Raw genomic sequence first — 26,809 nt, 5'->3', positions numbered from 1 at the left:
TTGTACGTCAACCACATTCGATTCTTCGTTGGTTCTACACTGAAGATGATATCTGTACGGTCCTTGGCTTCCTTTGCGGCGCTCTCAACTGTCTTTGACCGTGTTTTGCCGGCTTCAGACCCAAACATCCAGGAAATTGGCTCAAGTAAGCCATTTTCCATGCGCTCGGACGAGTCAAGTCCTGCTAGTCCATAATAGCTTCCATATTTCTGACGTCGATGGAGCATGTATTACAAATGAAGGTGTCGAAAGTGCCAGAGATGGGCCGTCTAACGAGTATAAATGGCGTTGTGTTCACCGGCCGTCTCGAAAGGTATTTCAAAGTCAAGCAGCACTGCCGAAGCTCGCCTTGTAATCAATAAACCAGCCTCGCCAAACAACTATCACACCATCAAATTCAGCAACATGCCCTCATATCTTGTGACAGGCGCCAATCGTGGCCTGGGAGTAAGTCGGAGACTTCTCAAGATTCAGTCCACGTGTACCTGTACTGACTCTTCTCCAGTACGGCTTTGTGCAGTATCTGGCCAAAGACCCAGCAAACACAGTCATCGGCATCGTGCGCGACAAAGCCACCGCGGACAAGTCTGTGGCTGCCGACGGCCTCAAGAATGTCACCATGGTCGAGGCCGAAATCGCCAATCACAAATCCCTCGTGAAAGCAAGGGACGAGGTAGCCAACATCACCGGCGGCTCGCTCGACTACCTGATCAACAATGCCGCGTTGATTGATCGGAAGACCGCGGGCAAGGCATTGGACGAGTTCGACAACAAGACCGAGTTGTTGGAGGACGCACTCATGGAGTCCTTCAGGGTCAATGTGGTGGGCATCATCCACACCATCAACGTGTTTCTGCCGCTGGTGAAGAAAGGCTCGGCCAAGAAAGTGGTGCTCATTTCGAGTGGCATGGCTGATCCGGCGCTCATCAATTCCGGCATCGCAGCCGGCGCGCCCTACACGATTAGCAAGGCGGCAGCGAACACGGCCATTTACAAGTACAATGCCAAATACAAGAAGGAGGGGATCCTGTTCTTTGCGTTGTCCCCGGGCATTGTTGCTACTTGGGGAGAGGGAGAAGAACCAGCCGTGGTGGACGACCTGAGAAAGGGCGCTCCTGGCTGGGGAGGGCCTATGACGCCCATGGAGGCGGCGACAGCTTGTTTCAAGGTGATTCACTCTTTCAGTGCGGAAGAGAATGGCGGCTCGTTTGTTTCTCACCATGGGAATCAACAATGGCTATGACAGTCCGGCGCGAGCAGAGGCCGATCAATTCAAGGGTTGATAGACAGTGAATAAACACAGTTATAAGTAATTACGGTATCTCCGTCAGCTCTCACTTAGCGTTGTCGGCTGAACCTCGGTATAGATTATTTCCAGCGGACAGCCCACCTGGAAGATGTGTAAATATCCAACATGCTCCTATGCGCCAGTGAGAACCTGCTACTGAAGATGTTGTCAGTTTCAGATGCCCGGCCGCTGCTGCTCCTCAGCTGGACTCAGCACAATCCAATCTGCACTGGGGACTTTGCGAATGGTCTTTGAGCTGCCCGCGGCAACCCTCTCAATCACTCCTCCTACCGAGCGACCAACGTAGAGGCCTTTGACCACCTTGTTCCCCGTGCCTGTGCCGACGTAGCACCCAGCCCATCGACATGCCACCTACGAGCCACAGGAGGAAGAAGCATATCCCGAACAAGAGAACGGAGATCCTGGACGACGATGGCTGGACACGGATCACCTCCACCACCACTTCCACAGGGAGACGCCCCTCTACCACAACGACGCCTAACGACTTGGGAAGTTCAAGCGCAGCAGGCCATCCTCCGCCAAGCTTAAGCGGATCATTGCCCGCTCGCGACCCCATGCCGGCCCGTCCAGGCTCGAGCCTCTCATCCATGCTCGCTCAGTTCCGTGGCATCGAGTCGCGCTGGCAGGCCACAGAGCTTTGCAAAACACTCGTACACGTCCTGGAAAAGGAAATCTTGACGGGCGACGGTCGAAACATTGACCCAATATCCACGTGCGTCATGCTCGGCAGCGGCTCCTTCTGCGGCGACGCCGCGCACTGGATCGACAGGCACGACTCGGCGTACTTCCAGCTCGCGGCGTTCCGGACCGTGGTGCACACGGTGGAGCGGGTGTCAGGCCAGCGTGTGTGCGCGTACGCCCAGGAGCCGAAGTACAATGACTTGGACGGCGAGCTGCTTGACGCTCTCAATGTGACACTGGTGGACCATCCGCGTGGCTTCCATTTGCTGGACGAGCACTCTGTAGCGTACTCACCGGCCGCGGAACGGGAGGTCGAGGCGGCTGTTATAGCGAGAAAGCCGAGGGTCTGGCTCCATCGGTCGTTGGATTACTTGTTGCAGGAGGAGGAAGAGCAGGGTTCGCAGACGAGGTCCGCTGCTGTGCAGTTCGCGGCAAATCACGAGCACATGAAATTGCCGGCCTTGGATGTCAAGAACTTTCCGTTCCACGGGTCGGTGATTTGGTGGAGGAAGGGGTACCAAAGATCGTGATCATGACCGAGACGATACCTGACTGAGTGACTTGCTGTTTACTTTTTACGTCGCTATTCACGCCCCGACGACGTGACATGTATATGTCCGACATCAGACACTACTACTTGATATCCGAACTCTTCACGACCGTGCCAAACGCATCGCTCAGCTCCTTCAACGTCGCCTCCGTGACCTCGGAACCACTGATCCCAGGGATATCTCGGTCTCCGATCGCATCCCCTGCCAGCACGACATTGTACCCGAGATCGTTCCCCTGTCGAGCCGTCGTGCTCACGCACACGTGAGCCATGTACCCCGCCAGGACGGTCTTCTTGCCCCTGTCGCCGAGGCTGCTCAGATACTCATGCAGATCCGTGTTCGTGAAGCTCGAGATGGCTTGCTTCTCGACCACCTTCTCGCCAGGCCGGGCCTTTAACTCGTCAAATTCCTCGGCTAGGGCCGTGTTGGGCGTGAACACCGGCGCCCCGTCGGGCGTCTTGTGCACGACGTGCACAATGTTCTTCCCGTCGCCGGCGGCGCGGTATTTCTCCAACAACGAGGCGATGGCCTTGCGGGTCTGCTCCACGTTGACGGTCTTGAGGTGTCCCTCGGCGTATCTGGGTGGTGGTTAGGACATCATGAAGGAGTGGACTGGCGAGCGAGCCATCGAGCAAGCAAGAAAGACACCCATAGCTGACTTTACTTACTCGTTCTGCGCGTCAATGATGATCAGCGTGCTGTCGTCGGGAGAGGCCGTCGCCGCGGGCGCACCCAGCAGATCCCTCAACGACTTGACTTGTGTCGCGGACGTCATGGTCGAACTGGCTGGATTAGGCGTAGGATTTTGTAAGACCCCGACCTGGAAGCAGAAGCAGAAGCTAGATCGATAGCTCGTAGCTTGACGGAAGAGTGAATCGAGTGCTTGCTCCCCAAGCTAGAGAAATCGGATTGACGCACAGCACCGCTCCGTCCGAAACACTCTTTATATACTTTCGCGTCTCAGTCCGGAAAACGGGAAGTGGGCGAATACAGGTACGGTATGCTACTTACGTACGCAGTATATCCAATGCAATGCAAGGGCCCGGGGTGTGTGAGCCAAAGTAACGAGAACGAGTACAAGACTTTCCAGAACTGGATAGGATCTAGGCACTCACTCTCGTCAGTCCTACTGTGCTGTTCTTCCTGTAGAACGTTTAGTGAACGGACGAACCCCAGAAATCTCAAAAACCCAGTCGCCGCGCAGCACCCCGCGGTCGATTCTCATCCATCTCTGCCATCATTCGGGCGCAAATTGATTTGATTGGCCTAGCGAAGGACTGGCCCAGATCGTAGCGACGCTGCACTCCAACTCTCCCACTTGTTCTTCTCGGCACAAGTATTGTTTACGTTTGCACGGGTGTTCGCGCTCGCCAACGTCCAAGGACATACCCTACAGTAGCGACCATGACCATGGCCCTTTGCTCGTTGGCCGAAAAAGAAATAAAAATCAGTCAGCGGACATGTCATGCCGTGCCACGCACTGCCTAGTGATGGGATTTGAAATCAGGACGTGTGGGGAGACTGAAAGGCATGAGTGAGGGAGATGTGTACAGTAGCAACGATGACCATCTCTCGGTGGCCAGAAATTCTTCAGATCCCCAGCCAGCCGAAATGCCATGCATGCCACACCAGTCACGGCTTACTCGTAGCTAGTTAATTATCAGATATGAAATCAAGACGTCTCCCTGAGAGAACAGAGAATGGATGAGATGTGTATCTAGGTATGTCTGTGAGCGAATGAGATGTGTTATTACAGTAGATTGAGAGTACACAGCACTGTAGGTGCCTGGACTTGAATCTGCCCCTCTGTGAGGTGTAGCTCGTAGTCTCGCGGTCTGATGGCTTTGGATCGACCGGCGGTTCTTGCCGTCGCCACCCTGGGAAACAGGGGGTTTATGTTACTCGTACGCACGACGACGACGTGGACGATATAAAGAAATGCAAGTGGTGAAATCAACAACACGAACGGTAACTGCGCCATCATCTACCACAAATACCTTCAACACCTACATATCTATACCTATCCCGTCATACATCCCTACAAGTAAGTGTGGGCATGAAACTACATACTTTTCTCATGGGTTTAGGGCATGTCTTGCTATCATGTACGAAGTACACTGACTGGCTAATGCCCGACATATTGTGCGCACATTGATACCAATCTGGCTTGAGTGTTTCCCCTGAGATGCCTGCCTGCCTCCACATTAACCTCTTCTCCTCCGTCCCATCTCCCCAAATCTACAACCTTGAGCCGTGGATGATCTTCATGTCGACAATCAACTCGCGACCGCCGTCGTTGATGACCAAGACACGGACACTGCCTCGGCCGTCACTGAATGCTCGGTCAATGCGCTTGAACAGGCCACCCTGGTCAACGACAGGCAGACCCTGCTTGACATCGCCAGTCTCGGTCATGCAGACAATCTGGCCGTCCTCACGGATGTCCAAGACGCGGTACTGCTTGAAGACAGGGCCGAGCATGGTCTGGACGACCACTGACGGGGCAGGGTTGCTGATGAAAGAGGTCTCCTCGTGCAGCTGGCGCGTGAACAGGTCGACACCGAGGTAGCGGTATTGTCCCGTCTGAGAAGACATGGTGATGCGGATGACCTGCGACGGACGACCCTGGAGCAGGAGGATGTCGCCGATGCGGATAAAGTGGCACTGGATGGGCACCCCGCGGCCACCGAAGCGTGGCTCGACGAAGCGAACTTGCTCGACAGCGCCATCACGGACGCGCGTTGGGCCAGCGGACTCTCTCGACTCGGTCACAACCACCTCCTCGCGGCCGCCATCATGGTGATGGTGGGAGAACGGGTGGAGGATGCGGTCGGCAGCGCGCTCCACGCCACGGCGGAAGCTGTGGTACTGGCCTTCGTCGTCGTAGTAACCCATGTCTCTTCTAATCGGTTGATCGACCTTGACTTCTTCCTTCTGAACGGTGACTGCCGCTCCTGCTGTTGGACGACGGCGTTCGTACTCGACGTCGTAGGTGGGATCGACGCGTCGGCGATACTCTCGCTCGGTGACGTCTAGTTGACTCTCGTAGGTCTTGTCGTAGGTCTGGCGGCGGTCGTAATCGATTTCGACGTGGTCTCGAGTGTCCCGACGATCGATCTCGATGTCAACGTTGGTGGCCTTGTACTCGGCAGGTGCACGGTACCTGTGGAGCATAACGTGTCAGTCAGTGGTGGTCAATGCAACGACGCAAGGGCAACGTGGCATCGGACACGTGTGAGGCACGTACTTCTCGCGTGTAAGCTCTACCTCGGGGTACTTGCGGTCACGCTCCTCGTAGATTCGAACGTCCTCTCGTTGGTACTGCTGCTGCTGCTGCTGGTCGCGGCGTGGACGGCTGTCTCTGTAGGAGATGTCGACCTCTTCCTTGGAGAACCGAGTATCTTCCCGTCCGACGCGCGACGAGGGTTGGGGTAGTTGGACTTCCCCTTCTACCTTTGTGATGGTAGTCTCTTGGGCAGAAGCGTCACTCCGGTACGTTGACGGGAAGACACTGGGCGGGATGGGGACTCGGGCGTCAAAGTCCAGATTGCCAGTTTTCAAAGGCGCCTTAACTCTCTTCTCCCTTGCGGCAGTCGAGAGTCAAGACTGTCTTCTGGGGAACTGGGTCCGGGGGGGAAGGGGTGGTGGGTGTGTGGAAGCTTGGAAGCCGACAATGCGCGCTGAGCACGGAAATGAGCAACTGGGACTTGGTAAGAGAGCAATGTTTGTGAAGCGAGAGGGAAGGAAAGAGGAAAAGGAGGTCCAGCACCCAGGGTTGTTTACTTATGGACAGCAAAGAGTGGAGCAGCGAGTCTTGGGCCGGCCACACGCTGCCGGCGACGGGCGACGGTTGCCCACGCTGAATCACAACAAACAGTTACCGGGGCGATCTCCACCACCAAATCTCGCCCAAACGTCGTCCCGTTCGTGTCAGCAGCACGAGGCTCTCTTGTCCTCTCCCGACACTCAGACCACAGTGCTCCTTGTTCACCTTTGAGAAATACATGTCTGTCGAACTCGTGAAGCATCGGCCCAAGGCTGTGGATAGTACAGCATACTGCCACGCCTCCAGCGAGTCCTCCGCGGCGAGCCATCATCCCAGCCTGTCGAGCCCACCGATCCTTCGTGTACCGCGATCATTGGCCTCGTCTTACCTTCATGCCTGACCAACGCAGCCACAGAAGCAGCTCATGCATTGTCCCGACGGTCCTCTAGAATTTTAGCCACCCAGGCAGGACAATACTGACTGTTGACATGAAGACGAGGGTCCTTTGGCGCGTGGATGAGCCCACAGATTCTCAGCTGGAGTGGTTCTGGCTAGCTGCATATGCATGCAGCAGCGTCGGACTCATGCAGCTCGCAAACCGTTTCACCAACGGCAGGCAACATCTCCAGGGACGATATATTTCACAAGTCACCGCACACAGCTCCAGGCATGTGGAATTTGATAACGATGGTCTCAATTGCTTTTGACACGGCCTTCCGGTCCTTTTACTTTTGCCTTTCTTGTCTACCTGCTCTATCCAATCCTGCTTGTCCCCAAGTACCCAACCATGTTACGCTCTCAACACTCGATCTTCGTATTCATGAATGCCCGTCCCATGCGCCTCGCTATGCTTTCGTCGCACAGTTGGTGTATGCTGCATCCGTCCCCGGGACCCATCGCTACGTTAGTGCCTCTGCACACAGTTCCATTCATACTGCAGTCATGATTAGCTGTGCTTCTCGAAATATCCCACGGAGAACTCACCACTCGCCCGTCTTCATCTCCAGTGTAGACGACCTGTGCCATCGGCAGGATGCAACTGATCCCTGCACCGACATTTGCCCCATCATCCCGGCTGCTGTCGGCATGATTCAGCTGTCGAATGAGCTCCAGTGCAAACCGTCCTCCACGGACCACTTTGCTCCAGATCCGAACTTGACCCCTCTTGTGGCCCGTGAAGACGAGGTCACGTTCAAGCCATTCATTACCCGCTCCTTCGTAGCATGCGCAGGACACAATGCTGTCCTGCGACCGGTCTCCGGAGTCCTGGCGGAGGAGCAGATCACCGTTCAAGGTATACATGCTAATCTCGTGGCCATGACAAAGGACAACGTTACCTGTCACATCGTTGATGGCTGCACATTGCACCTGCTGCTCATCGCCCAATTTGCGGATGAACTCACATCGATTGAGGTCCCAGAGCATCACTTGCCCATCGGTTGACGCTGACAGCAATGCATTGAACGACCGTGAGGTTGCTAGAACACTCACTGTCTTGCGGTGGCCAAACAGGGTGGCTCGAGGATGTAATTCGATCGTCTTGCCGCTCTCGACGACTGACCATATGGCGATGGTGCAGTCCGTTCCAGCTGTGATGAGTGTCTTGGAGTCTGTGAACAAGGCACAAGACAGCTGGCCAATGTGCAAATGTTCGAAGAGGCCCAGCTGCTTCCTACTCTCGGTCGAGTAGAACCGCACACTGTTGTCGGAGAAACCCCATTCAAGGTACGTGTCGTAGTCGGGAGGGATGTTGAGTCTGAATGGGCCGGAGCACAGCAAGCGATCCGACTTCCGCGAGTATCTGAGCGAGGCCACCCTTTCTCCAGTTTCCAGTAGGGTGGACGGAATGCGAGTCAACGACTCTGCAGCCGTGTCCAATCGCTTATACCGGTGACGAGTCTGTTCTCGCGCGGGATGAGGCTTGGTGAAGGTCTGATACGGGGTCTGGCCGAAGTTGTGGATGATGCCGATCGTGGCCAGACGTTCCATCGGATCAGTAATGCTGTCCAAATCTTTCGCTCCCTGGTAGGAGAGATAATGGAACACGTTGACGGCATCGACGGCCGCCTCGCCCTTCTGTTTGCTACCGAAGATCAAGTCGATCCATTTGTGTAGATTGCGGCTGACGTACGGACTTTCGAGCGCCTCACGCTGCTTTGTGATAAAGATCCGGGGATCCCCTTTCGCCCACGGGGGTAGCTCGACGTTGCCAATAGATTGTAAAGTTTGTCTGGTGCCGAAGTCGAAGTCGTTGATGTTGATCAGGAACTCTGGCAGGTAGTAGAACTCGGGCGTCAGCTCTCGAACGTCGGTCATGTTCACCCGGGATGCGGACCGCCACGCCCCTTCGATCGAGAAGAACATGCGGTCCGCATGGTCAAAGGTGCCGCCCTGCAGGAGAAGGTACGATTTGACAAAGGGCTGTAGCCGAACAAGGTAGGACGTCACGATCATTGCCGACGAATAGTGCGTGCCGTAGTGAAAAGCGGGCGTGCTGCTGTCACCCATCTCCGCAAAGGTTTGGTATCGGTCTCGGAACTCCCGCTCACGCTCGGGTGTCTGACAGCCCATAGGTTTAGAAAGATCGCGGAAGCTTCGAGGATCGGTGAAGTCCAGCTCTTCACTCGTGTAATCGGCAATGACCCATGGAAATACCGGATACTGGGTCAAGTCATTGTAAGTTCGTCCGGCCATGGTGTTGATTAGCATCAGGTAGTGGAAATTCGACATTTCTCCCTTCTGCCATTTCCGGGTAGCGGCAAGATAATTGGACTGCTGGCCGAACACGTTTGCGAACTTAGATCCGAGGGTCTGCGGCTCGTCATCGACACTGCGCAATGTCTCATAGCGCCAGGCGGTCTCCGAGGGACTGCCCGTACCAGTGGGTGAAGGGGATTTAGCACTAATGAGACCGTGCAAGTCGTTTCGTATTTGAGGCGAGATGACGGTCAGCAAGTAGCTTCTGCCGTCACCGAAGAAGATCTCGATTGCAACATCTCGAAACAGAAATCGGCGTTTCGAGACACTGATAATCTCGGACCATTTCCAGCTTCGCGTCCCATGCTCGTCACTGCGCGAGACGGTTTTGCGCTCCGTGACATTGCGGCCGGAGATCATCCGCACATAGGGATCACGCTCTTCTTGTGGCGCTTGCCAGACATTCAAAATCTCGCCATCGGTCCGTTGAAAGAAACTGTCGAGTATGTAGATGTAGTCCTTTCCCAGGATGAGTAATCCTTCTACGGCCTCCAAGCCCAGAATACGTGAGATGTTGGCGACGTGCTTGACTTGATCACCTCGGTGAAGGCTGCGCATCACCTTCCGGTTCTTGTCCTCGAAGTCATCCAACTCAGCATTAGGATCCTCAACCAGCTCAAAGCTTTCTTCACCCTCTTCCAGCTCATTTTGTTCTTCGTTACCGGCTTCACGGCCTGCAGGTTGTTCCGTGGCTTCCTGAAGCCGAGGAAATGGCTCACTACCAGGCTCCTCTCGGCCTGGGGTCTCCGTGAGTGGCGTTGCTCCGCCTGGTGTCACTCCGATCGACTCAGCCGTGGACAGCTTGGTATTCCGGGTGTCAAGCCGAAGCTGCGGCATGTCAGAGCCCTTTCTTTTCGGCTGCTGATCTTCTCCGGTATACGTGAAGTCTTCGTGCAGGCGCATCCGCATTCGATTTCTGCCCTCGGTCTGATCTAGTCTCCACTTTCGAGGTTTGTCTATAGCAAAGAGCCCAGCTGGTCTGCTTGTGTCTCTTTGCATCCGGTTGAAGCTGGTTTCGGTGTACAGGAGGTCGTCTTGCTGATCCTGGAGCATTCTTTGGTGCTTGAGATATTCAGAAGAGTAAATATTGGCGGTCCAGTTCTCGAAAGCGAGCTCATGACGGCGAATAAGATCGTCACGGTCGGCTTCTTCCCGCGCCCACTGCTTGACTTTCTCTCGCCGGCGAGCAATTCTCATTGTGCCATTTTCTTCGGTCCTCTTGTTTTCAGCTGTTACAAAGGCGTTCCAGTGCTTTGACAGTGTGTCGAAAAATAAGGAATCCAATTCGTTTCGGTGCTCATCTACCCAACAGAGGAAACTCTCGTTGTCAAGCTCAACTAACTTTGAGAAGCCACTAGCTAGTCCTTTTTGCTCGGAATTGGCGGTCTGTCCGAAAATCGCCGCTGCCTCGTCAGGTTTCTGGACGAGTATGATTCTCCACAGATTCGAAGCTGCTTCGCGTACGGCGTCCGCTGATGAGATGAGATTGGCATAGAGTAAGTAACAAATAAGTTGCAGATGTATCGACAGGGTCTCCTCTCCGGAGAGAAGAACGGTCTGCCAATACGTCAACTTTGCCAGGAAAGGTAATGAGTCATTGTCGTGAATCGAGGACAAGCTGAGCACAACTATGCGGAAGACGACAGCACGAATAATGGTAATTGTCTGCGCACACAGTCGCACGGGTTTCAGCTTCGCGATATCTGGGCGCTGGAGGTATTCCAAGATCGATCCAGACAAATCAAGGACAGGATCTGCGCCGCCAATGAACCATCCCTCAAAGAGCGCCTCTTCCAGATGCCCAAACAGGCGTGCCAAATTGATCAAGACCCTGGGCTCAGTGAGGATTTTTTGATCCAACGCTATTTGATTCGACAGTTGCGATAAGGTATTCCTCAGGATCCACGTCTCAAAGTAGGTTTGGTGTTCAACGAAGCCTGGAGGGGTCTTCAAGAAAAGGCCGAGCCCTGGAAATTCCCTTCGAACAAGGATTTGATCCATGAAGACCGATATGACAATCTCCAGCAAGCTTTGGACAATTGAATGTCCTTCCTGGAGATCCGGCAGCTTCTTGATTGCCGCCTTCGCGGTAGGTGAGCTCGGAACCGCCGTCACGGACAACAAACCGTTCTGATGAGCATGTTCCTTGGTGACCAGAACGAACGACGAACCTCTGCCAAGTGTCTTCCCTCTGGTTGCCGAAGATGAAGTGTCTGCAGTGGTTCGGACTACTGGAGGAGTGGTTGAAAGCGGATGCACAACGACGTCTCCACCATCGAACGTGAGCATGGAATCGCGAGCATCCAGTTCAGTCTTTGCTTCAACCGTATCAGAGCCAACTACGACGGGGAACAGGACGGCGAGCAGATCTTGAATGTAGGTTGAGGTGATTGCAAAGTCTCGAAACTTCTGTGATCTTGTGTGGAGGTCCGCAAGAAATTGAACGACCGTGTTGAAGGTTCCGACATGCTGACTTGTCACAATGGTAAGCAGCGGATTTGGGGGTGCCATTGTCGACATGGAAAGTCGCTCTGGGGGACCGCTCAAATCTTCTGGTGGAGCCAACGAAGTGGCGGCCTGATGCCGCTTTGATGATACGATTGTCTTCAACCCGCTTTGTAGCATACCCATAATGACCTCAAGGATTTCTGGGTAGACAACAGCTATTTCTTTCTTGTTCGCAAAGAGATCAACGAGATTGAACAGGTCGAAACTCCTGTCAAGGTCAAGATCTGCCACATCAAGATCAAATAGGATAGCAAACAGGGAAGGCCACAGGGCAGGCAGGTGCCACCATCTCTTCAATCGATAAGCCATAACCGTGAAGCCTGAAGTTTTCGCCGAGTCTTTAAACTTCTTGACGTACGTGTCACCATGAACGACGAGCAATCGGGCCAATATCCTCATCGACAGCACCACAACTTCTGGTGAAGTTTCGGACAGTAGGTACAGCAGCCACTTATTTGTCACGGTTTTGGCAAATTTCTTAATGAGACTGTCGTCGTCCTTGCGGCACAGCATCTCGGAGTACAGGCGCAGAACCTCCATCCCGATCTCGAAGTGGGACAAGTTGGACTCTTCCTGGGGAGCGTGCGACGATCCGTTAGACGAGCTATGTTGCCGCGCCTCCTTGCGTGTCGGCTTGCGCACTTGCAAGCCCTTGTTCCGCTTGTTGACTGAGAATGTGACAAAGAGAGCCAAGGAGCGTAAGGTCTCCGCGGACAATGTTTGCGGCAAAAGAGCCTTGACGGCTGCCATGTACTGAGGCATGATGATACGAGAGACCGGCTCCGACTTCAGAGCCTCCATGAGCCGTTTCAAAACTCGCATCCTTGTCAATCTTTTCAAGTTGAAGCGCTTGTACTCGCTGTGCTCGGCGAACACCAAGAATTGCTCGAAGTACACTTGCTGCGCAGAAATGGGGCCGCATCGCCAGAGACTGGTATCAGCAACCAGGACTTTGTAAGCTAAAGGGTTGTTGATCACGGATTTCGTCAGCTCTTCCGAGTTGTACCCGGTGAATGCAAGAATGGAACTCAAGACCCGCACGCTCAGCCCGCTCCTGTCGAGCCTCGAAGTCGGCATCGCGCATCCAACCTTTGCCGAATCGCCATTGTTCTGAGTTGGCAGGGTCAGCTTCTCTTTCAGCAGCATTGCCAGTATTGCGTAACCGCCATCCCTCTCCATCACCTCGCTGTTCCTCCAGCTGTGCCGAACAGTTTCGAGCAGGATATCAACTGCAAGAGCAACATCCTCCGTGGTTCGTGCTCGCTGAACGAGACCTAAGCCGATGGCGCCACAACCGCCGAGTCGCCAACTAGCATCATCCAAAGACTGGGGAACTGCCACCGTCGGATCGCCCATGAGCATGAGCACACCCCGAGCTTGAGTCAATGCATCATTGATAGCTGGAACTGCACCATTAATGGCAACAGCGTTCGTACCGGACCGTGTGTAACTAATCAGGTTCTTCGCTGCCACCTTTGACAGAGACTTGATCAACTGTGATTCGTCGATGTTGTTCCGGTCATCGTTGTCAAGAATGGTTGCTGGTGAGATGTTGATAAGGAGTTTCTCTTCGCGGATGAGATTGCTTGCTTTATGTCGAATGGCCATGATTAGCTCCGATTGCTCCTCTTTCCCCGGATGCAGCAGTTCATTCCTGAGATTGAGTGCTGCAGAAGCTTCATAGGTCTGGAAGGACCCAAGACAGTCCTGAAAGTTGCCATGGTATTTAGGGCCAAGATGGTAGAAGACAGAGATCAGGTCGTCGCTGATTGTGTCCTGGAACAAGATTGCCGGGCCTAACGACCATTTTGACAAGCAAGCCACGCCTGCAGGATTCGGAGAGAGGTCCTGGGGTGTACCAAAGAACGCTTGTACCTTGACGTTCGGCCCGCGATCACTTGGAGGAGTAGAAGGGTAATTAGCCTTCTGTTGCTCGACGAACTCGCCGTCAACAAATAGCAAGGCTTTGGAGGAAGAGGTAGTGCGCGGTCTCTTGTGCACGATGCAGACGTGGTACCAGCGCTCATGTTGAAAAGCGATTGACTTGAACCTAACGCTGGGTCTGTTGCCCTGAATTGCAGTCTGTAGGATGAGGTGGCGAGTGTCCTTCTCCAAGTACGCAAGAACGAAACAGGTTTGGGTTCTGTCAAAGGCACCAAAGAGTGTTGTGTGAGCTTGAGGGTCGAAGGCGTCGAATCGTGCCCACAGGCTCAGAGTGTAGCCCGGGGTGTCGAGTGGTGGAAACGGACGGCCAAGGGTGCCAAGTTCTGTTGAAGCATAGCCGTGGTGGGACAAATCGAACTGCAGACTAGGTGGCTGCCGGGACACATCGATTGCAGAGTGGAGGAAGGACGCGGCCTCAGAGGATGTGCTGGCTTGCTTGAAGAGGAATTGAGCATCCTCGAGGCTCGATACACCCTCCTGACCTAGCAGCAGCGCAACCTCCTTAAACAAGCTTCTCTCAGTGGCTGATAGTTGCTCTTCGAAGATCAATTTGAGACTCGCAGAGAAAGCACCGGCGGTGTGGGCAGAGACGATGTTGTGTCTTGACATTGACAACAACTCTTTCAGACTTAGCGGTACTGCGACTCTCAGGCACCGTTGCGGGACTTTCCTAGCCTTGATGCCCGTAAACCAAAGCGCAAGAATCACAGTCGATAGCTCTGGCACTACCAGTTCTCCCACATTCGCCAGTGCCTTGACTATGCCCACCTTCACTGAAGCCACCGTGTTTGCCGACGGTACGGACTCATCCTCAGATTTCGTAGACCTAGTGGACCTGTCCACAGAGGTGTAGATGTCGTTGATCATTTCCACCCCGGTCGCAACGGCGAAGAGAATCCCGAAGAACTGCTCCAGGTACAATTCGTCCCGGGTCTCACATGTTAGAATAAGGAAGAGCTTTTCCAGGGTGGACTGGAGCGTATGCCATCCGCCATTGTCCACTTTCGTTCTAAAGTACCTTTGGTTTCCCTCATGTCTTTCAAGTGCTGCTCCGAGGACTCCGAACAATTGAGACAAGGTCTGCAGAAGGAATTTCACTGGGGCAGAGGAATCAACTGGAGCAGCGCAACTGTCGACAAGGCAATGAAGGAGACCAAGTACTGCCTGAAAGCCACCCGCACGTCGGAAGCCGCTATGAGCGCCATGGAGGTCGCTGTCATCCTTGAGGAAGTGCCGCAGTTGCTGCAGGCATGTGGACTGCTCAAGACTTTGCTGCAGAGCGCTGCGGGAACTGCTATCGAGGGTATCTAGACTCTTCACCAGCCCTGCAATATGCTTGTCCTCCGGGCGGAGGACATCGGCGGTCGACACGGCCCGCGAACGAGCATGTGTGTTAACGGTGAGGCCCATGACTTCCCCTTGTCCACCTCTTGTCTGGCCTTAACACCGTAACTGCGACTTGTCGTGGATGGCTGCATAGGGAGGCTCGAGGTTCGAGAAGTCTTGGGCAATAGTGCTAGAAGGGCCGGCAGGTCAGAAGTTGAACGAGCCTAAGACTGGACTCTGAAGGGTCAGCATTGAGGCTCTGCTCTGCAGCGGCGAGGCGAATCCAAGAGAACTGCCGACAGAGGATACAGGCAAGGACACCCAGGGTATATTAGCAAAAAGTACGACAAGCGTGCTAGAATTACAGTTTCGTGGGTTTGGTCTCCCCACAAGTACACGAGGAAGGCTCCAGGACAACATTCATTGACCGCAGCGATGTGACCATGCCAGTCATGCGACTGACGTCGGAATTCACAGATTCACAGAAACGGAAAAAGCGGCGGTATGGGCTCTGCATGTCCAGGGAGGCAGCTGTCGCAGTGCATTCCATGTGTGGTGAGGCAGCAGTCCTGTAAACAATACTGCTTTCTCCATTTTAAGGTCCCAGTCCATCGTCAAGCCTCTAAAAGCACGCCTCGATCAAAAAGCATACGGAAGCTTGGTGGCTAGGTGGCTCGGTGGCTCCAGCCTTCAGATAAATGCACTCAGGGGCACATTTGCTTCACCGTGTATGATAACCCCCACGTTGAGTGGCTGGGGTTGCCTCCATTCCCAGCTGAGTAAGTCCGGATCGCACCTGACCTGGAACTGGAGTTGGCGCTGCTCGGGGCAACCAAGGGAAGAGTGGAGAGCGTCACAGGCAGCCTTCGGTCATGCGCCAGCCAGCGCTGCGGACCATCTCTTATGATACATCTTCGGCCTCGACACTGTCATCCTCTCTTGCTCTCTTCACTATCTCTCCTTCCCATCACCACCTCACCGCACTCCTCATCTCCTGTTCAGACTGGTCATCGAGTCTGAACAGTGCTTTCAGTGTTTCTATTGTTTGATACATACCCGTCCTCGTCCCAGCAGTCATCATGAAGGGCCTACTCTTATCTCTACTTCCATTGCTGGCGGCAGGCTCGCCAGTCCTCGTCGATACCATCCACAATGATGCCGCCCCTATCGTCTCCTCTTCTAATGCGAAGGAGATTCCAGACTCCTATATGGTCGTCTTCAAGAAGCATGTCACCGAGCGAGATGCAAGCGCTCACCACAGCTGGGTCCTTGATACTCATTCGTCACATGAGGCTCGCAAGCTTGAGCTTCGGAAACGCAGCCAGGTCTCATTGGCGGATGACACCGTATTCGAAGGATTGAGACATACATACAACATTCCCGGCGGGTTTTTGGGTTACGCTGGTCACTTCGACGAAGGCGTCATTGAGCTGGTCCGCAGGCACCCAGATGTAAGTCTTACCCGTGTTTCATCAGCCCTTTACCTCAGATAAGCCTGGAGCGAGCTCATGGCATCGCTCTGAGTGCCTGCGATACTCCCTTCAGCCTCAGCCGCTGGAACGGGTATATCACTTGCTTATCGTCGCTGTTATGTCCTGCTCCGAAGCTCACGTGCTCAGGTTGAATACATCGAACGTGACTCCCAAGTCCAGACCATGAACCACACTCCTGCCCTCGAGAAGAATGCTCCCTGGGGTCTTGCGCGTATCTCTCACCGTGACGCCCTCGGCTTTGGGGACTTTAATAAATATCTCTACTCGGAGGACGGCGGCGAAGGTGTTGACGCTTACGTCATCGACACTGGCACCAACATCGACCACGTGGACTTCGAGGGCCGCGCCAGCTGGGGCAAGACAATCCCAGCCGGTGACGAAGACATTGACGGAAACGGACACGGCACACACTGCTCTGGTACAATCGCTGGCAAGAAGTTTGGTGTTGCAAAGAAAGCCAACATCTACGCCGTCAAGGTGTTGAAGAGCAACGGATCTGGAACAATGTCGGATGTCGTCAAAGGTGTCGAGTGGGCTGCAAATGCTCACTCCGAGTCTATCAGCGCTGCAAAGAAGGGCAAGAAGAAGAACTTCAAGGGCAGTGTCGCCAACATGAGCTTGGGCGGTGGCAAGTCTAGGATCCTCGATCTCGCTGTGAACGCCGCTGTCGACGCTGGTCTTCACTTCGCTGTGGCTGCCGGAAACGACAATGCTGACTCGTGCAACTACTCCCCAGCTGCTGCCGAGAAGGCCGTCACTGTTGGTGCTTCGACTCTGGCTGATGAGCGCGCCTATTTCTCCAACTACGGTACTTGCAACGACATCTTCGCCCCTGGTCTTAACATTCTCTCCACCTGGATCGGAAGCAAGTATGCCACCAACATCATCTCTGGCACCTCGATGGCTTCTCCTCACATCTGTGGTCTCCTGGCCTACTTCTTGTCTCTGCAGCCAGCTAACGACTCTGCTTATGCCGTCGCCGCCATCACTCCCAAGCAATTGAAGGCCAACATCATCGCCATTGCTACCGAGGGCGCGCTCTCCAATGTCCCATCTGACACTGCCAACATTCTCGCTTGGAACGGTGGTGGCAAGTCTAACTTCACTGAGATCGTTGATGATGGTGGCTATTCCGTCAATAAGTTCACTCCTGAGGATTATCTTTCGGAGAAGGCTTCTGAGCTGAAGGCCGAGCTGAAGCAGATTGCCACAGAACTCGAGGCTCTTATTGAGAAGTCATGAGCAGGCTGTTGTGCTATTGGATGGAAGGCGGTCGAATGGCCCTTAATGGAGCAACAGGGGATCCATCACAAGGTTTAGGTCAGGAGCGTTCATCCTAGACAGGTTTGGGCTTGCACATCGCGGATGTCGGCGGTACAGTCGCTTCTCCGTTCCGACAGGATTCGACCTCCTGTATCCGAGGCGTCTAGGGTCTCGTGTGTTACATACCATACCTTCGTATCGCTTATGAAGTCATCAAGAAATGGTTATGTGATATCATCATCGCTGCGGGCTCGCGTGACCAGATTCTTTCTTCGTGATACGGACGCTGTCCGTCTGGGACATGCTCTCATGTCTCTACTACGTGCTAGTTCTACCGAGCAAAGGCACCGTCTCATCATGCGCGTCCAGCTTCTTCTGCACCTTCCTTCTCCGTTCTTTCTTCCTGCGGCGGTCTTGATCGCCTTCGGCCACTTCGACCTCGACCCCCTCTTCATCTTCGACCTCGGCCGCCGGCAGCTTCTGAAGCTCGCCGTCCCTGACCCGGCTCACGATCCAGGAACCCCTCTCGGCGGCCTCCTTGAAGAAATCCTGGTTCTCCTCAAACGTCCGGTGGCCGGACTCGGGACAGTACAGATACGTCCACAGGCCCGCGAAGGCATTTGTGGCCGCGAAGACCAAGAAGAGGTAGAACTCGAGGTTGTTGAACCCGATGGGCGTCAGCAGCGTGACCGCGAAATTGGCGAGGCCCCAGACGATGACGCTGATGGCGGCGCCCTGCGCGCGTGCCGTGGACGGGTAGATCTCCGTGGGGATGAGCCAAGGGGGAACGAGCCAGCCGACGCCGAACACCGAGGTGGCCAAGTACAGGACCACGATGCCCGGGACGCCCGTTGCCAGCAACGGGATGTGCAGCTTCCGGCGATTGTACGCGAGCCCGCCCAGGATCGTGAGCAGGGCGAACGAGACGGCCAGCCAGAACGCGCCGTTGATCATCAGCTTGCGCCGGCCCACGCGGTCGATCAGCACCCACGCGACGGTCATCATGGCGAAGTAGAACAGGTAGTTCCCCAGCGTGATGTACTCGGCCGTGGTGACGCCGAAACCCAACAGTTCGAAGATTTGTGGCCCGTAGACTGACACGGCGCCGTAGCCCGTCAAGGCCTGGTTGACTTGGCCCATGACCGTCACGACTGTCGGGTGGAACTGCAACCCGCCGGGCCAGAGCATGTCGGCGTACGTTGCCATGCCCTCCTCTTCTTCCTTCTTGTGCGCGCGGACCAGCTCGGTGATGCGATCGTCGACCTCATCGGGCCCAAACACGCGGCGGATGCTGCGTTTGGCCCGCTCGTTGTCGCCGTGCAGGACGCACCACCTAGGTGTCTCGGGTAACAAGTTGGCCCCCGTGAAGAGCAAGATCGGGTAGACTTGCATGACGATGATGGGCACGCGCCACGCCCACTGGTTCCATTTCCCCAGCGTTTGCGTGATGACCACGTTGGTGATGAACGCCATGTTCAGGCCGAAGATGTTGGCCTGGAATTCCTGCGCGAGCGCCGTGCCCCGGGCGTCGTCTTCTTGCAATTCAGAGCTGTACACGGGGACCACGGCGTCGATGCCTCCTAATGCGCCACGGCAGTCAGCGTTTGTCAAATCAATTGTGGGGACCCAAAAACAATTCGCTAGTCCCTTCGAAAATCACCTACCGACTCCGAGACCCATGATGATCCGCCCTATCATCATCGTCGCCAGCGCGGCGTGCTGCGTCGTGGCCACCCCGAACCCAGCAACGAACATCAGCAGGTTTCCCAGGCTCGCCGTCGCCAGACAGGCGAAGATGCCGGGCTTGCGACCTTTCGCGTCGGCGAATCGTGACGCGAGCACGGCCCCGACCGCACAGCCGAGATAGTAGACCGACACGATCAGGCCGACGACTGGGGACTCTTCGTCGATGCCCATGGTGGAGAGGTAGCTGTAGTTTGTGTTGATCAGGGACATCATTCCTTCGCAAACAGGTCAGCACGCGCACCTGCACCTGAGCTGGGCGGTCAAGTCGAGAAAGCAGAGCATGTGGATCGATATCCCATCCCACTTGCTTGCTGGCTTGCTTACCTTGGTCGTACCCGTACAGGGCAATGGCCGTGGAACTGACCATGACGACCTGGGCCTGCTTGTCCATGATCCTGCGTAGGTTGAACCTCCCCATCTTGGACAGTTGACGGTGTTCTGGACCGGAACAGCACCAGTGAGGTGGATGGGCGCGTGTGCGTTACAGTAACGAAGGGCACCAAAGAATTTCAGAGGCAATTAAAGCTTTAAGTTAGACTCCTCGATTCATCCATGGTCAAGCGATATCGTAGACAGAGCCGATAGTTAGTGAGGGGTAAGTAACGGCTTCTAAAGAAAACATGATGGATGATGTTTTGTCCTTTAGGTGAAGTTGTGCGGGCGAGCACTACCAGTGAACACCAAGGTACTGGAGCCGAAATCTTCAAAAACGCCGGCCAGTAGCTCATCGCTCATAGCTCGTACAAATTGCAGCAGACTGGTCACGCTGATAGAAATAGTGACGTCTTCGTGCAGTCGGAGACGCGCTACGAATGCTCGCCTCTAGACCAGTGGGAGGAAACATGGATCGGCTACAGCTTCTAGCGATCCTCAGACGCACCACACGCGAGGCAGGTCATCTGAGAGCAAGCAATCCATGTGTCAACCATACGTGTCTGAAAAATGGGCCTTAGCAAATGTGAATGCAGAGATGGCCATGTTGCTGATGCCGGTGCTTCATGTCCTTCACATTATTTTAACAGAGTGTACGATGGAGCTGGTCTCACCATCTGGTGAATTTGGATTACAGACTCATCGAACGCCTTCTATAATGGTCCCGCTGTGCCCAACTTCTACGTCCTTCAGTGCGCCTCTGAGAAGCATACCCAGATTCTAATCCGTCATAACGACCAGGTGGCATTGCCAGTTGGATACCAAATCCCTCCTTCTCTTCCAGTATATCGACATGTCGGATAATGTCGGTGTCGATCTCGTTTCTAAACATAAACTCACCGCCCGGCTCTCTCCATCCGTACTTGACCCTCATCTCCCCCAGCTCTTCTGCGATCTCTTCGCCTGTCAACAAGCAGCCTCTGTCACCCAGCTTCTCTACAATGGGGCGCAAGAGTCGTGCCGTGCTCAGTGAACTGTCGTCCCGGATGATGGCAGAGTTCGCCCGGGCAATGACGCATACCAAAGCCGATAATTGGAATATTGGGATCAAGCCCAAGATCGCAGCCGACCAACGCCACTGCACGCTCACGACCTGTGCTGTAACGGGATACCAGCCCGTCACATTGTGGCGCGGTCCGTTGTAGTCGATCGCTGCCACGGCTTCAATGCTGAAATCCATGACTCGTCCAGCGATCATGCCAGCATCTGCCGGATCGTTCGGGCTCCACCATGAGTCTGTATTGTATCGAACATACTGATACATGTCGCCTGGCGTGTGGTTGAAGCCTGACCAACCGATGGCACCAGCGATGATCTTGGCTTGTTGGTCAGGCATCTGAAATGCCTCGGCGGTATGTCCGTCATACAGGTATTCATCGATTGCTGACACAGTCGAAATGGTGCTGTTGCACTTGAAGAATGACGCTCCGGGGATGGTGTCGTTATTGGCGCTTTGCAAGGCCATCACCTCGGTGCAACGTGGTCCACAAGTAGAATTCAACACGCCAATGTAAGTCATCGCTCCAGGTCCTACCCTTACGACGTCGAGCGTGGTTGGCGCGCCGTCTTCATCGACATAGGTAATAAAGGTACTCGTTCCGTTTCCGCCTTCTAGAACCCTGAATTTTCTGCAAGTAGCCGTTGCGGTGATATTGCGATGAGAAATCAAGGTCAGGTCGGGGTTCCGTACATTTTGGTCCTGGAAGACGTAGGTGACAGTCGTCCATTGGTCGTCACTCCAGATCCTGGGAGTTCCAGGCGTCCCATAGCTTGGGATATCTCCTTGACCGGGAGGTGTGCCGTTGACGAAGAGGTAATCCTGCCCCTGTATACCGAAGAAGTTTGCCGATCCCAGCTGCGCATCGAAAGAAGGATTGTCCGCACCCCAAATATCGCGGATGACTGATAGATTGGCAATGCTGACCATCCCGAATTTCCGCTGAGGCACTGTGGACGTGTTGAGATTGTAAGTCAAGCCGAGCAAGGCCACCAGAACCTGCAAAAGTATGTTGACCCCGAACCACAGCGCACACAGCCATTGTGTCGTGTTCAACCAGAACCAAGCTGCTCCTGGCGTCCTTGTTACCCAGAACAAACGCATGACCTTGCGAAGGCTCTCGCAGCGCAACAACAAGTCGAATTCATGCAGAGGTCTGTACTTTGACGCCAATATTTTCCACCGCAGCATAAGCGCATATTCCCGCAGTGAACTTGTTAGGTTATTGCCGAGGAGAATGGACAGCAGCACAATTAGGGCGTTGAAGGCCTTGACGTGCGTGACCGTCATAGACAGGAGATCACCAAATGCTCCCAGGCATGCAGCCAAGAGCCCACAGAGGCTGGTAGTGATGAACCATTGCCATATGCCCACCGCGAAGAGCCTCTGACGTTGGCGTTCGGGCTTGAATTCTCTAATTGTTGGTGAGCTCGCCGCCAGCCCTTCTCTTGTCACCGAATGCCGCCATGGCTGTCGTAAGCGAGGCGGTTCGAACTGGGGCCGGCCGATGAACTGTGAGGGGAGGACGTTACGGAATCTCAGAGGATCCTGCGTGGACTCGGCGATTGGTGATAGGGTGGACTTTTCCATTTCAGTCTCTTATGAGGCATTATCGATTCCCTCGCTTGGGCAGCTTATGACCTGCAGAAGTCTCATCGAGGGCGAGTGCGGAGGAAAGTAGTCTTGTTGCAGAGCCGCGTGTTCTCGACATCGGAGTCGAGAGTCTGCATTGCGACGACAAAGGCTTGTTTCGTGAAGGTTTTGAGGAAGCGGATGTGTTCGTATTTAGGTGTGGACGGGCCGACAAGTCACTTCGACGTACCAAACAGACGCAGCACCATTGAACATTGAGGTTCCAGCCCGGCTGAGGTCTTAGTGGGGACGCGCTCATGCAAGAATCCAAGACAGTCACCCCAGTGCGCGTGCGCCTTCAGTTTCTCTCTCTGGACGCAGCGGGGCAAGCAAGGTGTAAGCGGGAGAAGGCTAATTAGGTACTCAGCCAGTACTATCGGTGCGCCGGTGATATGGTGGGTCACCAGGAAAGTCGAGGCCTGGCAAGAAACGTGCTCAGTGTGGCTTTCCGACGGTGCAGCCATCGCCGTTTTTACTGTGGTGGTACGGAGTACTCGGTACAGCTAGGTGCCCTGGTGGCATTGCGTGCAGCAATGATGGGCGCACTTGTTTGACAGATCAATCTCTCATGCTGACTCTCTGCGCCTGGTGGTACTTCCCATCAGCCCTACAGGCTACTACACTTTCACTTCGTCCACGCTCTGGTACGAGGTATTCCCTATTGTTATCTAGCTGTCACTGCACTGGCTGAGTAACAGTGCAGAGTGAGCCACTGCCCCTGAGGTCCGGTTATGGCCATCTTTGACCTCTCAGCCAGCCATTCACTCACAGTTAGGGACTCTCAACACCATTACTGCGTCCTAACCCTTACAAGCCTGTCAGCCCTGCAACATGCGAAAGCACCACTGCCGTGCCGGCGTCTTTTCTTGCTGAAATTCAATGCCTTGACCATGGCACAGCATGGGCATTAAACGTGCCACACGTCCAGTTGGGCCGTGAGAAAATCCACATCCACTGTCTCTGACCCCATTAAGACCATTGATATAGCGGCGTCGGAGGAATTATACAGTCAGTCTCAGGACTTTACTATGAGCTCAATTTAAACTTGTTGCGCATTGATGGTTGCCAGTCTCAACAGCAACACGGTATCTGAGGTGCGGTAACTCATACCAACGGCTTCGTTGTGTGTGCACAGCGGTATCTGCGTGCCATTGCTGACCATAGTGGGTTCGTGGGCTTGATAGGCACAGGCCGAAGGGGTCACTTCGTACGATAACACCATCCAATCATATCGTGTGTGAGTAGCGGAATCCACCGAAGGCCAGACTCAAAGACCTGTCTCGACGTAGCTGTCTCATGACAGACGCTCAGTATATTATGCTTCAGGCAGAGCAACTCAACTACCAAGATGTCGTCCCACGAAACTGGCTCCGACTCTCATCTTGTCTCTGCTCGTGGACCTACTCACAAGTCACTATGGCAAGCGCCCAGGGGAACGGACAGGCTGCCTTTTCGATCCCAACAGTGGACTTGAAGGCATATCTGACCAATCCCCACTCTGCAGAAGCTGAAGGTATCGTCGAACAGATTCGCGTGGCTTGCACAACGAGCGGCTTCTTCCAGGTCACCGGACATGGCGTACCAGAGGCACTCCAGGACCGCGTCTTTGCCGCGGCCAAAGCCTTGTTTGCGCTGCCGGATGACGAGAAACGAAAGCTGAGTGGGAAGCCTGGACGCGGATACGAGATCATCGGCACGCAGACACTGGAAGCTGGCAAGAAACCAGACCGGAAAGAGGTACGCTAACACCAGACGAGATGCTTCCAACATATGTACAGTAATCAGCGTTGGCATTATCGTCCTGTGAACCAGCAATTGACAAGCATCAAAGGGGTACTTTATCGGCCGTGAGATAGCCGGCAACAAGCCACCATACCGGCCCTTTCAAGAAGCCAACATTTGGCCCGCCCAACTCCCGGAGTCCCAATTCCGCCAACCGCTGCTAGGATACCATCGCGCGATGTCCGACTTGTCGTTCCATCTGATGCGCATACTTGCACGCGGTCTCAAGGACTTTGACACCACCGTCTTCGACGATTTCTGCCGCGATCCCATCGCCGCGATCCGACTTCTTCATTACCCACCACACCCAAACACCGAGGATGCCACGCTGGTCGGCGCGGGCGCGCACACCGACTTCGGCGCCATCACGCTGCTCCTCCAGGACGGCCATTCCGGGTTGCAGGTGCTTAACCAGTTCTCGGGGGAGTGGACGGACGTTCCGCCTCGGGAGCGCGCCTACGTCGTCAATGTGGGGGATATGCTGGAGGCGTGGACGAGCGGTACGTACAAGAGTAATGTCCATAGGGTGATCAACTCGTCCGGCACGGATAGGTATTCAGTCCCTTTCTTCCTGGATGGCAACGCCGATTGTGTTATTCGGCCGTTGGACGGGTCCCATGGCAAGCCGTTTACAGTGGAGGAGCATATGCTGTCGAGGTATGCTTCGACTTACTAGGTGATGAACCCCGTGGGGAGACATGCCAATGCTGTATCGTGCAGTTGCCGCCTGAGCAGATGCACAATCTAATGAAGATCTCTACGGGTGCCTCTGTCGTAGAAAATCTTTGCAGGGTGCCAAGCGAGCGATGTCAGGGTGTCTCAGTTTCTCCGGAGTACCTCAAGTCACCAGCTCGCTTGACAGCGGGTCGCACGCCTCATCCCAGAAAGCATGACAGGTAGCAGTAAGTTCATACTCGAAGGGCAAAAACTTCAGTGAAAGGGACTTGACATGCAGCCAAGAGTCCTTCGACACCGGCATGGACGCCTCTCGTAGCAATTCGGCGAAATCTCGAAGTCGAGGGCTTTGATGCGCCGCGAGGCCACCAATCACTGTTGCCCATACTAGAAAATCAGGATGAGTTTGCCAGCACTGTTGGAGACGGCACTCTTTCAACGCCCGGAGGAGAAGCGCTGTGGCGGTGTCTTGAAACCCGCCAACTACTGGCAATGTCCACCCAAGTTCGGCAAGGAAGATGATGGTCGCAACCCGTGCAGCCTCGAAGAGACACTCGGCCCTGCGTTCCAGCATTAAGGCTGCATGCTGTAAAGAGCGGCGGGTGTGAACCGCGAGCATCAAATCCGGAGCTTGTCGCGGATTGCGGAGAAAGAGTGAGTACGTCTCCAGGAGGATTCGAGTCTGGCAGATGATGCGGCGCAACTGGAAGCCATCGTCATAGGTGTCGAGGAACTGGAATCCGTCTTCTTGGTTAGCGAACCGCGTCCACGTAACATCATCCCATGTTTCCTGCAGTGTTTCAGAAAGTGCTGGGGCGGGATACAGAGATTCGAATCGCGGTCTGCTCAGACACATGAGACTCTGGAACGTGTCGATCATTGATATGATATTACTTAACCCGTGGATCTCAAGCTCGTGCAAGCCTCCCCTTTGACCGACAAGCGTTCGCAATGCGCGCAAATGGGTCTGATCAAATTTCACATTCGAGTAGAACTCGTTATCTCTGTACAGAGGTGCCGTGAACCGCGGGCGCTTCAATGGCTGCACAGAACCATGGATGGCCAGGAGCGCTATAGTCATCAGCATTTCGTCTGTAGGTTTTCCCTGTTGCACTGCTTCTCGAAGACAAGCCAGCGCTTGCTGTTTGGCTTGTAGCTGGAGCAAATTGTCGCCCGGCACAGCGTTCCTGAAGTAGGATCGGTAACACGCGCCAGCATAGATGATGGCGAAGAGCGTGTGCGGCGACAACGCCGAGGTAGAGAACGCGGCTCTACGCACTTCCACGATGGCATGCTCGTTGGTCCCTAAGGCAAACGCCGGCCACTGATGGAGTAAGGCTGCAGGCCTGGGTTAGTGACGGCTCGATGGGCAGCCCATGTTCGTACCATCATGAAGCACGCTCTGGAACTCTTTTGAGAGCTTCACATCGCCGTTAGTGTGGACAGAGTCGAAAAGATTCGTGCCCAACACCGTGACAGGAGAGGGGAATCTTTCGAAGTCATAACTGAGATGATTGCTCGTTGCTGGAGTAGCACTCCACGTGAGGCTCAATGAGGCGTCGGTGCCCAAGTCTGAGAGCTGTCCTGGCGAATTTGAGGGAGCGACGGATGCTTGAGGATCAGCCTTGTCGCGCTGGGCTCTCTTGTGCTCTCTCTGTCTCCTGTGGCCGGCCAGAGCGGTGTGCTGATGTCGCAGTAAAGACTGGAGCCGCTCCTCGGATTGCTTCTTCTTGCCCTTGCCACTCCATGACAAGAATGTCAGCTTCGCTGGCTGTTCCAGCACCATCGAGCTGGCATTCAGTGCAGTACAAGAGAAGAGGATGGGAGCGCGCGTGCCGCAGCAGATCAGGCCCGGGAAAATGACGCGCCAAGCGAACTGGTTAAGCTCCTCGTATTTCGGCCAGTGGGTGGCCGGTCTTGCTTCACAGTCTTTCATGTTCGGCATGG

The 26,809-nt window shown here is 54.6% G+C and overlaps 10 protein-coding genes across 10 annotated transcripts; 4 read left to right on the top strand and 6 right to left on the bottom strand.

Annotated features, from left to right (window-relative positions):
* Positions 1 to 405: 405 nt before the first annotated feature.
* On the top strand, positions 406 to 1,243 carry A1O7_02715 (uncharacterized protein; the record flags this gene model as incomplete). Its single annotated transcript, XM_007756746.1, has 2 exons — positions 406 to 447; positions 506 to 1,243. The coding sequence occupies 2 exons, from the start codon at positions 406 to 408 to the stop codon at positions 1,241 to 1,243; spliced, it is 780 nt and encodes a 259-aa protein (XP_007754936.1).
* Positions 1,244 to 1,653: 410 nt separating this feature from the next.
* A1O7_02714 (uncharacterized protein) lies at positions 1,654 to 2,520 on the top strand (the record flags this gene model as incomplete). The annotated part of the gene is made up of 1 exon (XM_007756745.1): positions 1,654 to 2,520. The coding sequence occupies one exon, from the start codon at positions 1,654 to 1,656 to the stop codon at positions 2,518 to 2,520; it is 867 nt and encodes a 288-aa protein (XP_007754935.1).
* A 103-nt stretch (positions 2,521 to 2,623) lies between these two features.
* On the bottom strand, positions 2,624 to 3,316 carry A1O7_02713 (uncharacterized protein; the record flags this gene model as incomplete). Its single annotated transcript, XM_007756744.1, has 2 exons — positions 2,624 to 3,119; positions 3,210 to 3,316. The coding sequence occupies 2 exons, from the start codon at positions 3,314 to 3,316 to the stop codon at positions 2,624 to 2,626; spliced, it is 603 nt and encodes a 200-aa protein (XP_007754934.1).
* Positions 3,317 to 4,779: 1,463 nt separating this feature from the next.
* On the bottom strand, positions 4,780 to 5,436 carry A1O7_02712 (woronin body major protein; the record flags this gene model as incomplete). The annotated part of the gene is made up of 1 exon (XM_007756743.1): positions 4,780 to 5,436. One exon carries the CDS (start codon positions 5,434 to 5,436, stop codon positions 4,780 to 4,782), a length of 657 nt encoding a protein of 218 aa, XP_007754933.1.
* A 1,775-nt stretch (positions 5,437 to 7,211) lies between these two features.
* Positions 7,212 to 14,926, bottom strand: A1O7_02711 (uncharacterized protein; the record flags this gene model as incomplete). The annotated part of the gene is made up of 2 exons (XM_007756742.1): positions 7,212 to 7,241; positions 7,292 to 14,926. The coding sequence occupies 2 exons, from the start codon at positions 14,924 to 14,926 to the stop codon at positions 7,212 to 7,214; spliced, it is 7,665 nt and encodes a 2,554-aa protein (XP_007754932.1).
* Positions 14,927 to 15,921: 995 nt separating this feature from the next.
* Positions 15,922 to 17,577, top strand: A1O7_02710 (subtilisin-like serine protease pepC; the record flags this gene model as incomplete). The annotated part of the gene is made up of 2 exons (XM_007756741.1): positions 15,922 to 16,293; positions 16,462 to 17,577. The coding sequence occupies 2 exons, from the start codon at positions 15,922 to 15,924 to the stop codon at positions 17,575 to 17,577; spliced, it is 1,488 nt and encodes a 495-aa protein (XP_007754931.1).
* Positions 17,578 to 17,916: 339 nt separating this feature from the next.
* Positions 17,917 to 19,762, bottom strand: A1O7_02709 (uncharacterized protein; the record flags this gene model as incomplete). Its single annotated transcript, XM_007756740.1, has 3 exons — positions 17,917 to 19,178; positions 19,263 to 19,559; positions 19,669 to 19,762. 3 exons carry the CDS (start codon positions 19,760 to 19,762, stop codon positions 17,917 to 17,919), a joined length of 1,653 nt encoding a protein of 550 aa, XP_007754930.1.
* Positions 19,763 to 20,407: 645 nt separating this feature from the next.
* A1O7_02708 (uncharacterized protein) lies at positions 20,408 to 22,363 on the bottom strand (the record flags this gene model as incomplete). The annotated part of the gene is made up of 1 exon (XM_007756739.1): positions 20,408 to 22,363. One exon carries the CDS (start codon positions 22,361 to 22,363, stop codon positions 20,408 to 20,410), a length of 1,956 nt encoding a protein of 651 aa, XP_007754929.1.
* A 1,458-nt stretch (positions 22,364 to 23,821) lies between these two features.
* A1O7_02707 (uncharacterized protein) lies at positions 23,822 to 24,863 on the top strand (the record flags this gene model as incomplete). The annotated part of the gene is made up of 2 exons (XM_007756738.1): positions 23,822 to 24,142; positions 24,237 to 24,863. The coding sequence occupies 2 exons, from the start codon at positions 23,822 to 23,824 to the stop codon at positions 24,861 to 24,863; spliced, it is 948 nt and encodes a 315-aa protein (XP_007754928.1).
* A 162-nt stretch (positions 24,864 to 25,025) lies between these two features.
* Positions 25,026 to 26,798, bottom strand: A1O7_02706 (uncharacterized protein; the record flags this gene model as incomplete). The annotated part of the gene is made up of 2 exons (XM_007756737.1): positions 25,026 to 26,200; positions 26,249 to 26,798. The coding sequence occupies 2 exons, from the start codon at positions 26,796 to 26,798 to the stop codon at positions 25,026 to 25,028; spliced, it is 1,725 nt and encodes a 574-aa protein (XP_007754927.1).
* Positions 26,799 to 26,809: the final 11 nt, after the last annotated feature.

Source organism: Cladophialophora yegresii, assembly GCF_000585515.1.
Source record: "Cladophialophora yegresii CBS 114405 chromosome Unknown aczIN-supercont1.2, whole genome shotgun sequence".
Taxonomy (NCBI): Eukaryota; Fungi; Ascomycota; class Eurotiomycetes; order Chaetothyriales; family Herpotrichiellaceae; genus Cladophialophora; species Cladophialophora yegresii.
This window is presented reverse-complemented; position numbering and strand designations above follow the sequence as displayed.